Source organism: Lagopus leucura, unplaced genomic scaffold (genome assembly GCF_019238085.1).
Source record: "Lagopus leucura isolate 7727_CA_CO unplaced genomic scaffold, USGS_WTPT01 Super-Scaffold_73, whole genome shotgun sequence".
Taxonomy (NCBI): domain Eukaryota; kingdom Metazoa; phylum Chordata; class Aves; order Galliformes; family Phasianidae; genus Lagopus; species Lagopus leucura.
In genome coordinates this window covers 75,920,841-75,935,227 of record NW_024962252.1, presented here as the reverse complement: position 1 = coordinate 75,935,227, position 14,387 = coordinate 75,920,841, and the positions used below count along the sequence as shown (strand labels likewise).

Genomic DNA, 14,387 nt, shown 5'->3' with positions numbered 1-14,387 from the left:
GGAGGGGGGGCGCCATGCCCGGCCGGGGCCGCTGGGAGGCGGGGGGCAGGCGGCGCTACTGCCGCGAGCGGGGCCCGGAGCCTCGGCCGGCGGGGGGCTTCGCCGGCCCTCAGTGAGCGCCCGGCGGCGCCGCGCCTCCCTCCTTCCTGAAGCGTAGCGGGGAGAAAAGCAGGGGAAGTGCGGTATTTATTTCTGTGGGGCCTCGCTCCGCCCCGCGGCCCCCAACGAGGGGCAGGACCCAGGGCACGGCTGGCCGCAGCCTCGCCTCGCGCCGTGCCGGGCGCTGGATGCCAGCCCCGCCGCGCTGCCGCGAGCCCGGCGGCGGCGGCTGGGCGTTTGGAGGTGTGCGCGTGTGCTTAACCCCTTCTTGGCTCCTCGGACTTGTACCATGCTGAAGGTCCTCACCAAAAAGCTCAGGAACCAGACTTTGAACGAAATTCAGCCTTTCCAGCTAAAGGTAAGGATGGGCGGTGTCGTCTCGGGTGCTTTTGGGCCGTCCAGGTAACGAGGACCAGGGGTGACAAGGGGCAGTAACTTGCGATGTTTATTATGCTGGGCCGATTTCCTTTGAGGCGCTAGGCGAGAGCTGGCCTGGGCTGTATCTCTGCTACTGGAGTCGTGTTCCTTGCGCACGGTAGGTTACACAGGAGGCACGTGAATGTAAATGGTTTGTGTGTTTTTCAGTCTAGAAGTACTTATTTTTAACGGGGTTGACGTTCAGCTGCGTGTGCATTCGCCGCTCTCTCTGGGTACCTTTGCATGCACTTTATCTGCAACCTTCCAGCCCTCTCCGGGCTAGAACCCTGCTGCACTAGGTGCTGTGCAAACACGGTTTGCCTGAAATGCCTTTCAGCTCAGTATTTGCGTTTCTCTCCCTTCTGCTCCAGGAGGCTGCAATCTGAGCTGCAGTTTGCAGCCTGGCTCCTTGCATTGACCCATGGTTTTTCAAACTCTGCTTATGTCCTTCTTTAGCGTTCAAAAAAAAAAAAAAAAAAAAAGCTGAGATCACAGATTCAGCACAAGGAATAGCTAAACTGTTCCTGCTAAATGCAAGGAGGAATCTCTTAGCTGTATGCAATGGGATGAAAGCGGAGTCACAATCAGAAGAATTACCACGTTCTGTGTTGGCAAAAGTATTGTGAACTGAGGTGTTTTAGCTCAAATCAGCAGTTATTCTGGACCTCCATCCATACAGCTTGCAGTGTAGTATCTGGCCCTGAATAAAGAAGGGATGTGGGAAAAGAAGCAGCCCTCAGCGCCTGGGATGGGGGCTGGGGAATCTGCACACCAGGCTCCAGTGGAGCCTTTTGTATGTGTTACACAGAGGCAGATTGCAGTGTGCCTGCACTTCTGCACAGTCACTGTAGACAGGCTGATGACAACTTTGTTAGAAAGGGAACTAATGTTGCCTCAAAGTTTTCTGTCTCCATGCTTCGTCTGGTCTTGTGGGAGGCAGGATTCGATTTTGGTTTTGGAAACAAAATAGCAGCATTACTTTATGTGTGCAGAGGCAATTGGGGATTTCTTTTGAATGCCATGTTTCTGGACCTGTGATCACCTCCCTTAGCGTCATTGTTTGTCTATGAGCCTGAAGTTGTGAAGCCATAAGGCCCTTCTGATGGAGCTGCTGGGGATATATACAGCATTCAGGATACCAGAGTGCATGCTGGGAAACCTCAGGATGGGGTACCTGCAGCCATTTTGCTCATGGTAGTGCCAAGGTTGTGTGCTGCCAACAGGTGGTCTGTGTTTTTGCAGTCTCAGTGGAGAAAGCAGACTCAAGCTTGTGCTGTTTCTTGCAAGCATAGACCTTCAGAGGTAGCACTGCAGCCTGCTGTAGTGACTGGTACAATGACTGGTATACATGTGTATGGGCAGAAAGCCAGACTTGCAAACTGTGGGTTTATATATGTTTTGTAGGCCTTTAGGGACCACATGCAGCAGCCTGCTTTTACTTGAGCCTTGTACCGGTGCATGAACCACTTAATTAGAGCGTGCACACTCTGTGCGGGGCCAGATCTCTTTGCAGGTGAAGAGATGGTGCTAGCTGACCCACACCATCTCCATCTCCTGCCTCCGTCTGTGGGACTGTCAGACACTGGCTGGGCTTGTGTGTCTTCTGCTGCCTTGCATGAGTCTGTGTATATAATCTGTGTAGTGTGTGCATGTCTTGGCTTGCATGGTACATGTGTTGTTTAAAAGATCCAGTCCTGCTGTCACTGAAACCTGATGGAAAGTTAGTGAAGTGTGAGCATTAAGTCAGGCCTGTAGTAGCTCAAATACAGAATGAGCAACCAATGAGAGTAGAATTAAGTACTGATCTCCGTCCACCACCCAAACCAAGAGCTTCCTGAGCTTTAAAGGCAGTATGGTTGGCGGCTGTTCTCCTTCACTACCCACTTGCTTTTGCACTTCATGACCTTTGTTGGAAGTTCCCAAATTCAAGAGAAAACAAACCACTGCTGTGTTTCGGGCTTGCAGCAGTACCGCAATCAGGCAAAGTCCTGGGAGACTGTCCTTGGGTGAATTGTCAACTCATTTTTGTAAACTTGGGAGAGCTGACTGACCTCCGGTTGGCATCCCAGCTCTGGGAACTTTTTCAGGATGAAATTTCTGCCCATTGTGAAGATCTCATTTTGGCAGCATGTCCTGAATTGGCTAAGTGTGGCTGTGATGAGTGTTTCTAGACTTCTCCCCCCAGAGAAGCTGAGTGGCCTCATGTAGTAAGTCCAGGATTATACATGCATCAGCTGCTATATTAATGGACCTTCCTTCTTTCTTTGTGCTGTTGCTCTTTAGGTAGTTGACCACTAAAGCTGCTTGAGGGCTTTGACTTAAGAGGCGTGCTGGTGTTACTGAGAAACTTCTTGTCCCTTTGTTATCCTTTTACCAGAAGTTACCATGATATAAAAGGAAGGACTGGCTGACTGACGTTTCACCTTCCATTGGGGTAGTGCGCTCAGCCAGCAGTTCCTGCTCAGAGTGGCTGGACTGTGAAGCTTAACAGTTAGGGTTTGTGTTTGGTCCTGCTGCATCCTTGCTAGACGTTCACTCCTCTGCAGTGGAGGCAGCTTAGTGGCAGCTTCTGAGCTGTTGTGGTTCACAGTCAAGCCCTGTGGCTTGGGCTTGGCTGCAGCAGCTGAAGGACTCCAAGACAGGATGTAAGTTGGAGTCTTATTCCTCAGACCTCTTGCTTTGATCATCTGGTGTTCTCGACTAGAGATTAGACCAGATCTAGAAACCTACGTTGTTTGGCTAGAAATGTAGAGCCAGCAACAGCTCTGAATGTACAGATTAGGGATCATCTCTGGTAACAGCTGGCAACTGGGTCTGTTTCAGAGCAGCCTGTGGGACAGCAGAGAGGAGTGACAAAAAGGAGTTGTGCCACATCCTGGTGAAACATTTCAAACAGGGTGATGAGAGAAGGCCATAAATAAAGATCAGAATTTTTAGCTGGTTTTCCAGTATTTCAATCTAGTAGAGTTTCTATTTTTTTTCACAGCTTTAGACTGATATCCCTGAAAGCCCATACTGAAATACAAATCAAATTGTTCAAGGTGGCTTTTAAGATGTATATCCTGGGTTTGCGTGTGGGTTATGAGAGTCCTGAGCCCTCAAGAAATGCTCTCTGCCCAGCTCGCAGGGCTTGCTACAAATGAAATGCTTGTCCCCAGTTTGGGGCAGGGGTTTCTGGCACAAATGAATTCATTCTGAATCCCTCTTCAACTCTTGTGCTCCTGCGTATTTGTGTAATGGGTAAAGTGTAGGTGTCGGTTTTGTAAGCTTTGCAGGCAAGCTCCTTGGGGCAGGGAGCATCTGCTTGGTGCAAGTCTGTGCATTGCCAGTCAAACTAAATCCTTAATTAGTGGCCCTAGGTGTTATCTGAATGAAGCAGTTGGGTTGTGGTATATAAAATTAGCTGCCTGGAACATGCAGCTGAACAGAGCTCGGCACTTGAAGGGTGGCAATTCCGTTCCGTCAATTCAAACGGCTTTGGAGATGATGCAGATGATACTTTAATCTACAAAAGTTGTTGAATTACCTGCAAATTGGGTGTGCTTCTTTTTGGTGGGGTAGAGTTTCTTAAGACATGTTTGTCGTTTCCTTAATCAGTGAAATAAAACAAAGTCACATGCAGGTCTGTCCTAGTCACAGAGAACTGCATTCTGTTCTGTGTAATTCTAGCCTCACGCTTGCTTAAAAGGGAACTGTGGACTGGGCACTAATAAAGCCACCATGTTAGCTTTCTTCACGTATCCTTGCAGCTTGCACATGTGCCTACGCAGTGATGGGGACCTGCATCTGCATCTGGAGTCAGCTATGAGTCTCAGGGCTGGCCAGCCCTGAGGAGTGACTGGGCATCATCCTGGCCCTGCCTGTGTTTGGTTGCCTTGGTTGGTCTTGCACAGTGAGCCTCAGGTCTGCAGGAGGTGACTTGTGAGACCCTGGCCCAGTGGGAGCTGGTTACTCTGCAGAGCAGGAGGGCTATTACACTTTTTCTTCTTGAATCAAAATAGAGCCAAGTAGCTCCCTTATTATTGATGCACAGTGGGTGCGCTCTGAAAGATCCGTTTAAGGCTCATGCTTTGTATGAATGAGGGCAGATTAATTTCCGTCTGCCTGAGCTGACTGCCTGTCACGTGCTCAGCCAGCCACTAGCCTTCAGGCTGGCTGATGGCAGCTTGGCACAATGAGATCTTAGCTTCGTCTGTCTCCTGTGGTGTGTGAAGCTGTTCTCTGCTTTGTGGATTTTCAGCACATCCCACTGAACAGGTTCATCGCTTCAGGGCTGTAGGAGTCTGCTTTAAACCAAAGCTTTACCATTCCACCTATTAACACCTGGTAACACTAGATGCTTCTGGCTTGTCTTAGTCTCACTCAGGAGGAGGGCAAGCAGTTTCATGAAAGTGTGTAAGTACAGTGGCTGAGAGGTCTGAAGTTAAAATACTGATAATTTGGACTGAAGTGACGTTAGTGGGTCAAAAATGCTATGACAAATACTTATCCGAGCTGGAGCACAACAGCCAGTCCCTGCCACTCAGATGGTTTTTGAGATTTCTGCCTGAGGCCTTGTAAAATAAAAGGTCTGCAATTCCTTCTACTCAGCTTCTTAAGTTCTGAATCTTCAAGGTTTGTCATCTTCTCTGTGCTGTCATCCAGCACCAGTAAAATCCTGTAACAACTTAATGCCAGAGAGTGGGACTTCAGACAGATTTCAGGTGTTGTAAATATGGCATAAAGAGAAGTTCATTGAGATTGGGATGATTCAGTGAGCCATCCTTTCAATTGCCCTCATTTATAAATTAACATAGGCTAGATTCAAATACATGAGAACTCCACACATACACTGCCACAAAGAAATCTCATTACTTTCCCATGTATTTCCCAATTCTTGTTTTCATTTGAATGAAAAATTGAATTCTGAAAATTCAATTTTTGAAAATGTAATCCTATGTATTTAACTTCTGTGTTTCAGTGACAACAGATTAATCCATTTTACTTTGCTGGACAGTGCAGTTCTACTTAATTTCCTGCTGTCATGCACTGTCTTAAGCTCCTGAATTGCCCTGTTTGGGATGTTTTCTTGAGCAGAAATGTGGCTTATATTTGAAGTGAAAATAGAAAGTGAACTCAGGTGATCATTTATTTTTATGGCTTTTGCAAAACAGTGGGTTCATTTTTTATTTTTTTTATTTTATTTATTTGTTTTGAAGTGCAGAGCTTCCCTTCACTGAGGACATCTCTGGAGTGGTAATTGGGTAGGGGACCACTCTGCCGTAGCGTCAAAATCTCTGGCTGCTCCTGGAACGTGTCTGGGGTCACAGGAGTGTTATTGGGATGTCTCAGTATGGGAACTGAGGGCTGTGTTCATTTTTCTTTGGGAAATACACTCCCACCCACAGTGTAGGCAGCGCCAGCCCTTCTGTCTCCCCACATTTATCTGGAGCCCCTATTCAGAGGGATGTGGGTTGCTGGGTGACCCAGCTGTTCCTAGCAACCAACATCGCAGCTATGTATGTGCTCAGGCCTGTTTTCTGTTGCAGTGAGTGTTATACGTGGCTGTGGGCAGAGCCCACGTGTCCTTTCACCATCATTGACCAGCACAGTCAGCCAACACAGCTGTTTTTGAAAAGGAACCAGCACCACCCACAGCTGCTCCATGTGAACACCCAGGCAAGGGTTTAGAGAAGTCGATTAGTTGTTGGCCGTGGATTGAACAGAAAGCATTCCACATAAAGTATGGACTCTGCGTGGACACAGCCTCTCTCCCTTGTGACCCAGGCCTAAGGGTCTACGTAAAGAGTGCGTGGCCCAATCTGACTCATGCAGAGCTGTCTCTTTGCAAGCCCACGTGCAGGTCTGGCTAAGCTGTAGGGCCGTGGCACACATGTGGAGCACGGTTCAAAGAGGTCTGTCTTCTTCTGGATCAGCTAGGTCACTACTTGGGGACACACAGCTCATGGTGCTGCTGAACCCTTCTGTACTCTTTTGCAGTTCTTTTTTTTTTTTTTTTTTTTTTTTTTTTTTAAACCTCTCATGCCCGTTATAACCTCCTCTCTATTGTGGGCTGGTCTCTCTGCACACTGACCTGGACTTCATGTGTACCTCAGTATGCACTCTGGTTTTTGTGGGGCAGGCGCTTTGAGGTTGGGGCATCTTGGAAGCTGGCTGAGTCTCTCTTCCTCCTCTGCGCTTACTGTGGCTCACCAGATAGTGGGCAAGATGGACTTCTTTTGTTGTCTTTGATACCATCCCAGAAGAATGGGACTGCAACAACAGAGCATCCTTTGTGTATCATGTGTAAAGATCACATGGTAGCCTGTGTAGACTAGCCTTGATAGCTGGATGGAGAGTAAAACCCTGTAGATACTTAAAGAAAGTTCCTGGAGGATCTGGATGTACGTAAGTGCTTTACCAGGAAGATTTGTGGCAAAGCTGCCATGAACTGCTTGTGCAGTAATCCCTATCATGGATCTTCCTAGTTGTTCTGTATCGGCTGGGGCAACAGGAGCTAACATAGACAGCTCTGAGAACAACTGGCAGCTCTGCAAGCAGCTGGTGCAGCTCAGCCTGTCAACAGCCCTCTCCTCCTTTAGTACTCTTCAGTTTAGAAAGCTGGTCTACTACTCAGGCTCATAGTAGTAAAGCCCCTTCAGTTTGCCAAGACTTAGGCTGTGGTGCTGAGAACAGAGATCACTTGTTGCCTGCTGACATGCATCTTCCAAAGTAACGTTGTCATTGTGATGTGACAAAACTTGGAGAGGTGTTCCTCAAGCTTGGTAGACTGTGGGGGCCATGGCTTGTGTTCCTCAAATACTAAGGTGACTGGGTTGGCTTGTCACTGTCCCTGGCAAACACACCTGGAAAAAGCCCTTTGCAGCCTTTCCTGGAATCAACTGCTAACCTTTGCTCCAAAATCAGCTCATATGACAAAACTTAAGAACTCAGAATTGGAAGCACCCTTGAGGGAAAAAGTAAGCAATGCCTGAGTCTAGGTGCCCTAAGGAGATTTTGATTAGTAATGTTTCTCTCCCACTTCAGGAATAAACAAAACATTTATTTTAGGGATGGATGAGGTTTCTTACTTGAGTTCAAGGCAAATGGTCCTCATTTGAATTTAAAATTATGAGATCTCTGCATAAAGTACATCCAGATACCCCAACAGTCTTTCAGATTTGCAGAGAATGGATAAACCTTGGTGTCTGACACGCGCAGGGAACAAAATGTATTGATTGGCCCTGGGCAGCTGATTAATCAACTTGACCAGGCTGCAGGCCTGGTTTTGAGCCAGTGGTTTCAAGGAGAGTGAAGAATTCAATTGCTAATGGCATAAAGGTCTTGTCCCCTCCCACTGCTGTTGTTCAGAAACAGATCTCACTATACTCCTTTCTAACAGGGTCATGCTGTTTCTCTTATGTAGATGCTTTATTTCTTTCATTCTTTTCTCTTTCTTATTTCATACTGTTGCCCTTACCTCTTGGCATCAGAAGTCAGTTTACTGTGATCTTTATTGGCATGATGAGAAGAAAACTTAAATTGGTTGAATAGTGAATTTCCTATCTATCTTGAGGACAGTTGCTTGAGAGACAGCTAGGTCCTCCAGTTTGCTAAGAATGGATCTTGTTATAGAATGGGAAAATATAAAATAATCCTTCCATGTCCTGTTACCCAGTTATTACATACAAAGCCAAATGGTTGTCTGTAGCCAGATTGGTTTTTTGTGTGCATTTATGTATTTACTTCATTTCTGAGAATTGGTTATTAAGAAGAACTGAAAGTTTTATGGCCAAAGAGTAATTAACAGAAGAGAACAACGATATATGAAATGGACCATATCAAGCAACAAAATGTAGAAGCTAAAAAATCAACAACTTGTATGTGTGTGTGTATATATATATATATACACATAATATACTTTTTTTTTTTTCTCCATAGAGGACTCTTTATTCTGACTTTGATGGAGCAAGCTGTTCTTAGGGGATGCTTTGGTTTTGCAGAGAACTTCAGCGTAATGCAACTTCCTCTGTCTCTCACCTGAAATGGTCTGTGGAGGTGCCAGTTTAGTATGCTTGGTTGCTCTCCGTAGTGCATGAAGTGAGTCAGTTCTGCAAGAACAGCATTGGGTTTTGTTTTGTGCATCCACTTGTGATGTAGCACCACGTGTAAATGCATGTGCTGTGGTCTGCTCCTAGGAATCGGGCTCAAGAGCACTGGGAATCACATAATGTCACCAGGAAAGGATCTGGTACATGATGAGCAAGGGTAAAGTTTTTCATGGACATTCCTCTTCCTTTAAGGTTGTCTGACCATATAGATCAAAGATCTCATTTTGAAAGCTGATGCTGTATTACTGGGTTACTCTGTTGTAAAACAAGGTGGCTTTGGTGTAAAACCATAGAAATTATGCATCTCACGTCTGCTTGTACTCAAAAGGGTTAATGTGGGATTTTAAGAGGAGGAGAAGCCTGAAATGTCTCATGTGCTCCAAATGCATTTTCCAGACTGTAAGGCTTTGTTCCTTGTGTTTGCAAATCTGGCTAATGTAGTTCTTTATGGCTGAGCAGAGGTGAGTGTCGAGTGAGGTCTCCCAACACAAGCAACTTCTCTTCAGCTAGTGAAGTATCTCATGGCAATGGCACTTGCCCTCTGGGTCTGCAGAGGAGAAAATGGAAAAACTGTTACCAGATGTGTTGTATATGCCAGCTCCTGTCAGGCTGCACTGGCTGAAGAGACCCATGCGATGCTGGAGAGCTGCTGCAAGTTGTTGGAGAAGGTGGCCTGCATGGAGGGAGCTCCTCTCAGCACAGCCGTGTAGTTAGGTCTCTCGGAGCGGGGTGGGAGTTGGGAGGAGTGTATTGAAATCCCTGTAGGGTAAGCAGGATGGTTAGCAGCAGTGTGAGCAGCCATCAGCCATCCTGCCCTGTCCATAGGTATGAGACAGATGAGGTCAATGCTGTAGGTCCCTCTCGTTCTTGCTGTTCCTTGTACTGTCCTCCCCTCCTGTCTGAGAGAGCTGTCAGCCTGCGATAAGTAGCGTTGCTTTTAATCTGTTTGGAGATGAGGTTCAGCAGCATGTGGGCTGTAAATTGCAGACGGAGCTCAGTCGCTGTATCTTTGTGCAGGGTGGATGGGGCCCTGTAATGGAAGAAGAGCTTCGGTCTTTAATCCTTCAGGCTCCTTCTTGTCTTCCTGACTGCTGTGCTTCGTGGTGTCAGCGCTGCTAAATAGCACTGATCCTGCAAGATGGAAGCCAGGGGAATGCAGAGGCTTCATGCTACGAGTTGTAAGGAGCTGAGTAAACTCTTCAAAAGGGCTGACAACAGCAGGACTAGGGGAAATGGATCCAAGTTGAAGGAGGGAAGATTTAGGTTGGATGTTAGGGGGAAGTTCTTTACTAGGAGAGTGGTTAGGCCCTGGAACGGGCTGCCCAGGGAGGTTGTGGATGCCCCGTCCTTGGACGTGTTTAAGGCCAGGTTGGACGGGGTCCTGGGCAACCTGATCTGAATGTGTATGTTTGGTGGCCCTGCTAGGCAGGGGGGTTGGAACTACATGATCCTTGGGGTCCTTTCCAACCCGGGTGATTCTGTGATTCTGTGAAAGTAGGTGAGTTGAACTAATATCTGTCAAATTTAGTATCAGTCAGTATTTCCCTGCTATTTCTCTGTGTCAGTTGTATATGTCTTTCACTCGGAGGCACCTAATTAAGTGTAGTTGCACTTTTGGGTGTCTGGGAGGCTGAAACACTCAAAGGACACTTCCCTGGGAACAGTGGAGGAGGGGAGATGAGTCCGTATCGTTATAATGGTTGCTTGCTGCCTCACCTTATATAAAAGTCAAGCACAGCTCATGAAACACTTTTCAAGTGGAAACACAGCATGTAACTTTTGAAACCCTTTATCACTGGATACTGTTGTGGCCAGGTAATTTCTGAGACTCAGAGAAAGCTAAGAGTGATCGAAATATTAGTTGTTATTTGGGATAAAATGTGTAAGGGATAATAAGGCTCATCTTGCAGTGATGGTATTATTCCAGAACTCTCTCTTGTGAATGTTTCTGTTGAAGTATTGCGTTATCCTTTGACTCATTTCTTTTTGTCACTGCCAGAAGCACATAGTAAGCTGTGTAGCTCCAAGGTTTGATCAGGTGTAATAACTTCCAAGTATGCCCTGTGCAGCAGATCATAAGTCAGGAACTAGGGAGGTAGGGTTTCCTCTACATGTAACCAGCTCCTGCTGAGTTTCTGATTTGAGCTGCAAAAATTTGGATTCAGATCTCAGTCCTTCTCAGTAGGTTGCCACCAAGTTTGCTTAGTGTTAGAACACATAGTGTAAGTGGTATTTGGGTGTGCAGTAAGTGGCTTGCTCTAGTCCATTGGCTGACTCAATGCAAATATCTCTGAAAATTCTAGATAGGAAAAATACATGAGTTGTCATTACTCTTAGGGCAGTTATTTAAGGGTGTTTAGTTAAATTCTAAGTATTGGTGTTAGCAGGGAGAGTATAGTGTTGTCACATTGCTGTAGAAGCCTGTTTCTTTTATTTCTGTTATATTCTTCAGAGTCATGCTGTAAGGAAAGTGATATGTCTGTTCTTTTGTGGCTTGTGTGTGTGTCTTCAAGGGGAAGTGTGGGTACATACATAAGATGGCTAAAGTTAACATGCCACATCCACTTGTGGGTGCCTTGCGAGATGATAGTGCTGTTGACAGGATGCCTTTTTTTTTTTTTTCTCCTCTTTCCCCCTACAGTGATGGGTTTTGAAGATTCAGTTGTCCACATGATGTGGATGTGGTAGGCCTTGATGGTTATAAACAGTGCATCTGGGGAGCTAAGGACTGGGTACATTCGTTGTGCTTGGGAAAGAATTGGTGATGCAGCAAGGTGGAAATAGTGGTAGGTTGTTTGTTCTGTGTTGCTGCAAGTAAGAGGATGTGATGGGAGTTTGAGGTTGGGAGATGAGGATGTGTTTACAGGGAGGTGCTATGGTGGGGTGTGTGCGGTTAGATGAGGGGATGCCTGCAGGATATGAGAAGGGAAGGGTGGGGGAAGTGGCTTGGGCAGCAGCGAGGCAATGCTCAGTATCATGATGAAGCCTTTTCTTTCTCTTTGCTCCCTAGATCTCCTACCCCCCAAGTGATGAGGACAGCGATGACTCTGAGGGAGAGAATCAAGAACTTGTTCAAATCGACAGAGGTAAAGGGACAAGTTAGGAGGGTCCTGGAATACTACAGTTGAAGTGTGTTTTGATTTTTCATGTGTGCTCTTGCAAATGCCTCCTTCGCAGTCCCCCCTGTACCACAACCAGATACATTAAACTGGGCACCTTGAAGTTTTTGGAACCTCACAGAGAGAAGTGATATCAGATGCTGTAGTCACGCTTTTCTTATCAGTCACGGATATTGTTAACCACACATTAAGCTGGTAGTACTATAGATGTGGGATGGTCAGTATCTCCTATCAGGTCAGCAGCAGAGCCGGGAGTGAGAATGCATCTTCTGTTCCATACTTGTGCATCCACACTGTCTTTGTTCTAGGTTTTATCTTCCTTTTTGCTTCCAGTTTTGATTTTCCTTTCCCTGTGATCCTGGACTCATTTGTCTAATTATCTCCATCTTGCACCATTGGTATTGGGTACCTCTGTTACTGAATCTAGCTAGGCATTTGGGATAGAAGAAAGGTGTTCAGGCGTCTTGCCATTGTTTTTGGATGTGATATTTTTTTATCTGCAGGAATTGCATCTGTTGAGTACAGTAAGTCTCTGCCCTTTATACATGCCCTATGTTTTATCACAGTTTGGCCAAATTCAAGTGGATTTTTATGCAAAGGCAGGAGAACTCAAATTCCTGACCCAAGAGCATGTCCAGCCAAAATTGAAAGTTGTCCTCATGTACTTACCTCCAGAACGGGTATAGAGTATACTAAGCTTATGGCTGAAGGCAGGCTCTTTTATATGAAAAATTTTGGAACAGGAGAAGGACATTTAGCTCCAGAAAGCAAATGTGCTATTTGAGCTACAGACATGCTTCTTAAAATATTCTTAAAATTCCACAACTTATGTGTTTCCTCTGCCCTGAGAACTGGTCACTGGAACTTAATATTTTAGCTGGAGGTAAGGGCCTGACAGAATGCATGTAGGACTGCGTTCTCTCTGCCTTTTGGGGTTAAGGTGGGCAGCAGGTCCATGTTCTTACTGGGTGACAAGACTTCTAGCTAACAGTTTGTGAGCAGTATGGTCTAAAGAAAGATCTGGAAACTTCTGTGGGAAGCATTCAGCAGAGATATTTCTTCTGGGAAGAAAATGTGGAAAACAGCTCAGAAGTTTTCTTGGGAGGAAGTAATGAAAATGGGTCAGGAGAAATGAGGCCCATTTCATGGCATGAGATAGAGATCTGCTCTGTCATTTCTCTCTCTCTCTCCCCACCAGAGAGAAGACGGAATTGTACCTTGACCCCTCTGGCCACCAACCAGCTCCAGAACCAGGAGAACCAATGCTGCAAGGTCCGAGCTCTTCTCCATGCCAGCCTGGATCGCCACAGCTCGGAAGAGGAGCTGGAGCGCATCAACCGAGAGTTTGCTGCTGAGAAGCGGAAGTGGTCCCAGGTCAGCAGGCTTGCGTGCTGCAGTGACAGCAACAACACCTCCTCCAGTGACGAAGAAGTGAAGAACTTGTGCGCCATGTCCTTCCAGCCTGTTGCAGAGCAGGCTGATGGTCTGCATGCAAGCCCAAGCCCTGTGCTGTTCAGTGCCTCCCCTCCCAAGAGACTCCAGCCTCTGGTGCGCAACCCAGCCTCGAGACCTTTAATCTTGACGAGTGTTGGGACAGGCCTTGAGCAAGTCATGCCATGTAAGAGACATCGGCAAGGATATGGGGATAAGATCTGCAGGCCCAGCCTTGACCTGGAAAAAATGCAGCAGGTAAGGCAGAACTTCATACCAGGAAAGTGGCATCACTTGAGAGGAGGTGTTGTAAGCTAAAGTGGAAGAGGATTATTGAGGCAGGGCTCAGTAAACTCAAGAAGTTGTTTCCTGTGATTGTGCCTTCAGAGGCATAATTGATTCTGCAGTTCTTCTGCAGTCTGCCTAGGATAAATTAGTTTAGATACCTCTTTTAAGAGGTAAGATTGCTGCAACTTTAACGGCTTCTGCTACAGTTGTGCCTCTATCTTGGTACATGTTAAGAATACAACACATAGTCTGGATTATTGAATGACATAGGAACAAAATCACTGGAATTCAGTCAGGTTATTCCTGCTGCCATGAACTGACTCATGCCATTTACTCTGATAGGAATTAATTGTTCAGGGGTGTATGAATGAGCACCTGTGCAGTGGAAGTAGGTGTAGATTTGACGTTAGGTACTAAGTATCTGTGAGTTTCTTGACCTCTTTGGACTTGTCTTTTTATTCTTTCTGCGAGTTTTACAGCAATGTAAAACTATACTTTTTATATCCTTAATAGTTTACAAAAGCAAACTGCTTTAGTGCAGTTACTCTTGATTTTGCTCTAAGGGGCTGGGGCTGAGGTATACTTTGCCCAGAGTGGTCAGCTGAGGAAAAGACATAGGGCATACCTGGTATAAGATGTGAGTTGGCCTGCACAGTGCCTGTCTGTTGCTGCTCTTCAAATAGGTGCTGCTGCAGAGTTAGTATTGCAAACTGCTCTTCATTATTTGTTTTTCTTGTAATGGTAAAGTGTCAGTCTGAAAGAATATCTGCAGACATCTGCTGACCCTGCTAAATTGCAGTAATTTAAAGACAGTTATTTTGAGTCCTGAATTTCCTCTCATTAGGGACGAATTTTGCTGCCTCTGGTTGGCTGGATGTACTAGATCTGACCTCATGAAGAATGTTGCCATTAAGCCAATGAGATGGACCAGTTGGGGGGGGGG

At 46.2% G+C, this 14,387-nt stretch overlaps 1 protein-coding gene across 3 annotated transcripts in view; it reads left to right on the top strand.

Annotated features, from left to right (window-relative positions):
• Positions 1-291: 291 nt before the first annotated feature.
• Positions 292-14,387, top strand: part of LOC122194056 — a 48,530-nt gene continuing 34,434 nt past the window's right edge. For all 3 annotated transcript variants that reach the window (XM_042894979.1, XM_042894972.1, XM_042894968.1), the window contains exons 1-3: positions 292-457; positions 11,617-11,692; positions 12,924-13,414. In XM_042894979.1, the coding sequence (XP_042750913.1) occupies positions 389-457; positions 11,617-11,692; positions 12,924-13,414 (636 nt within the window). In that variant the 5' untranslated portion in view covers positions 292-388. The remainder of the gene's footprint in view (positions 458-11,616; positions 11,693-12,923; positions 13,415-14,387) is intronic.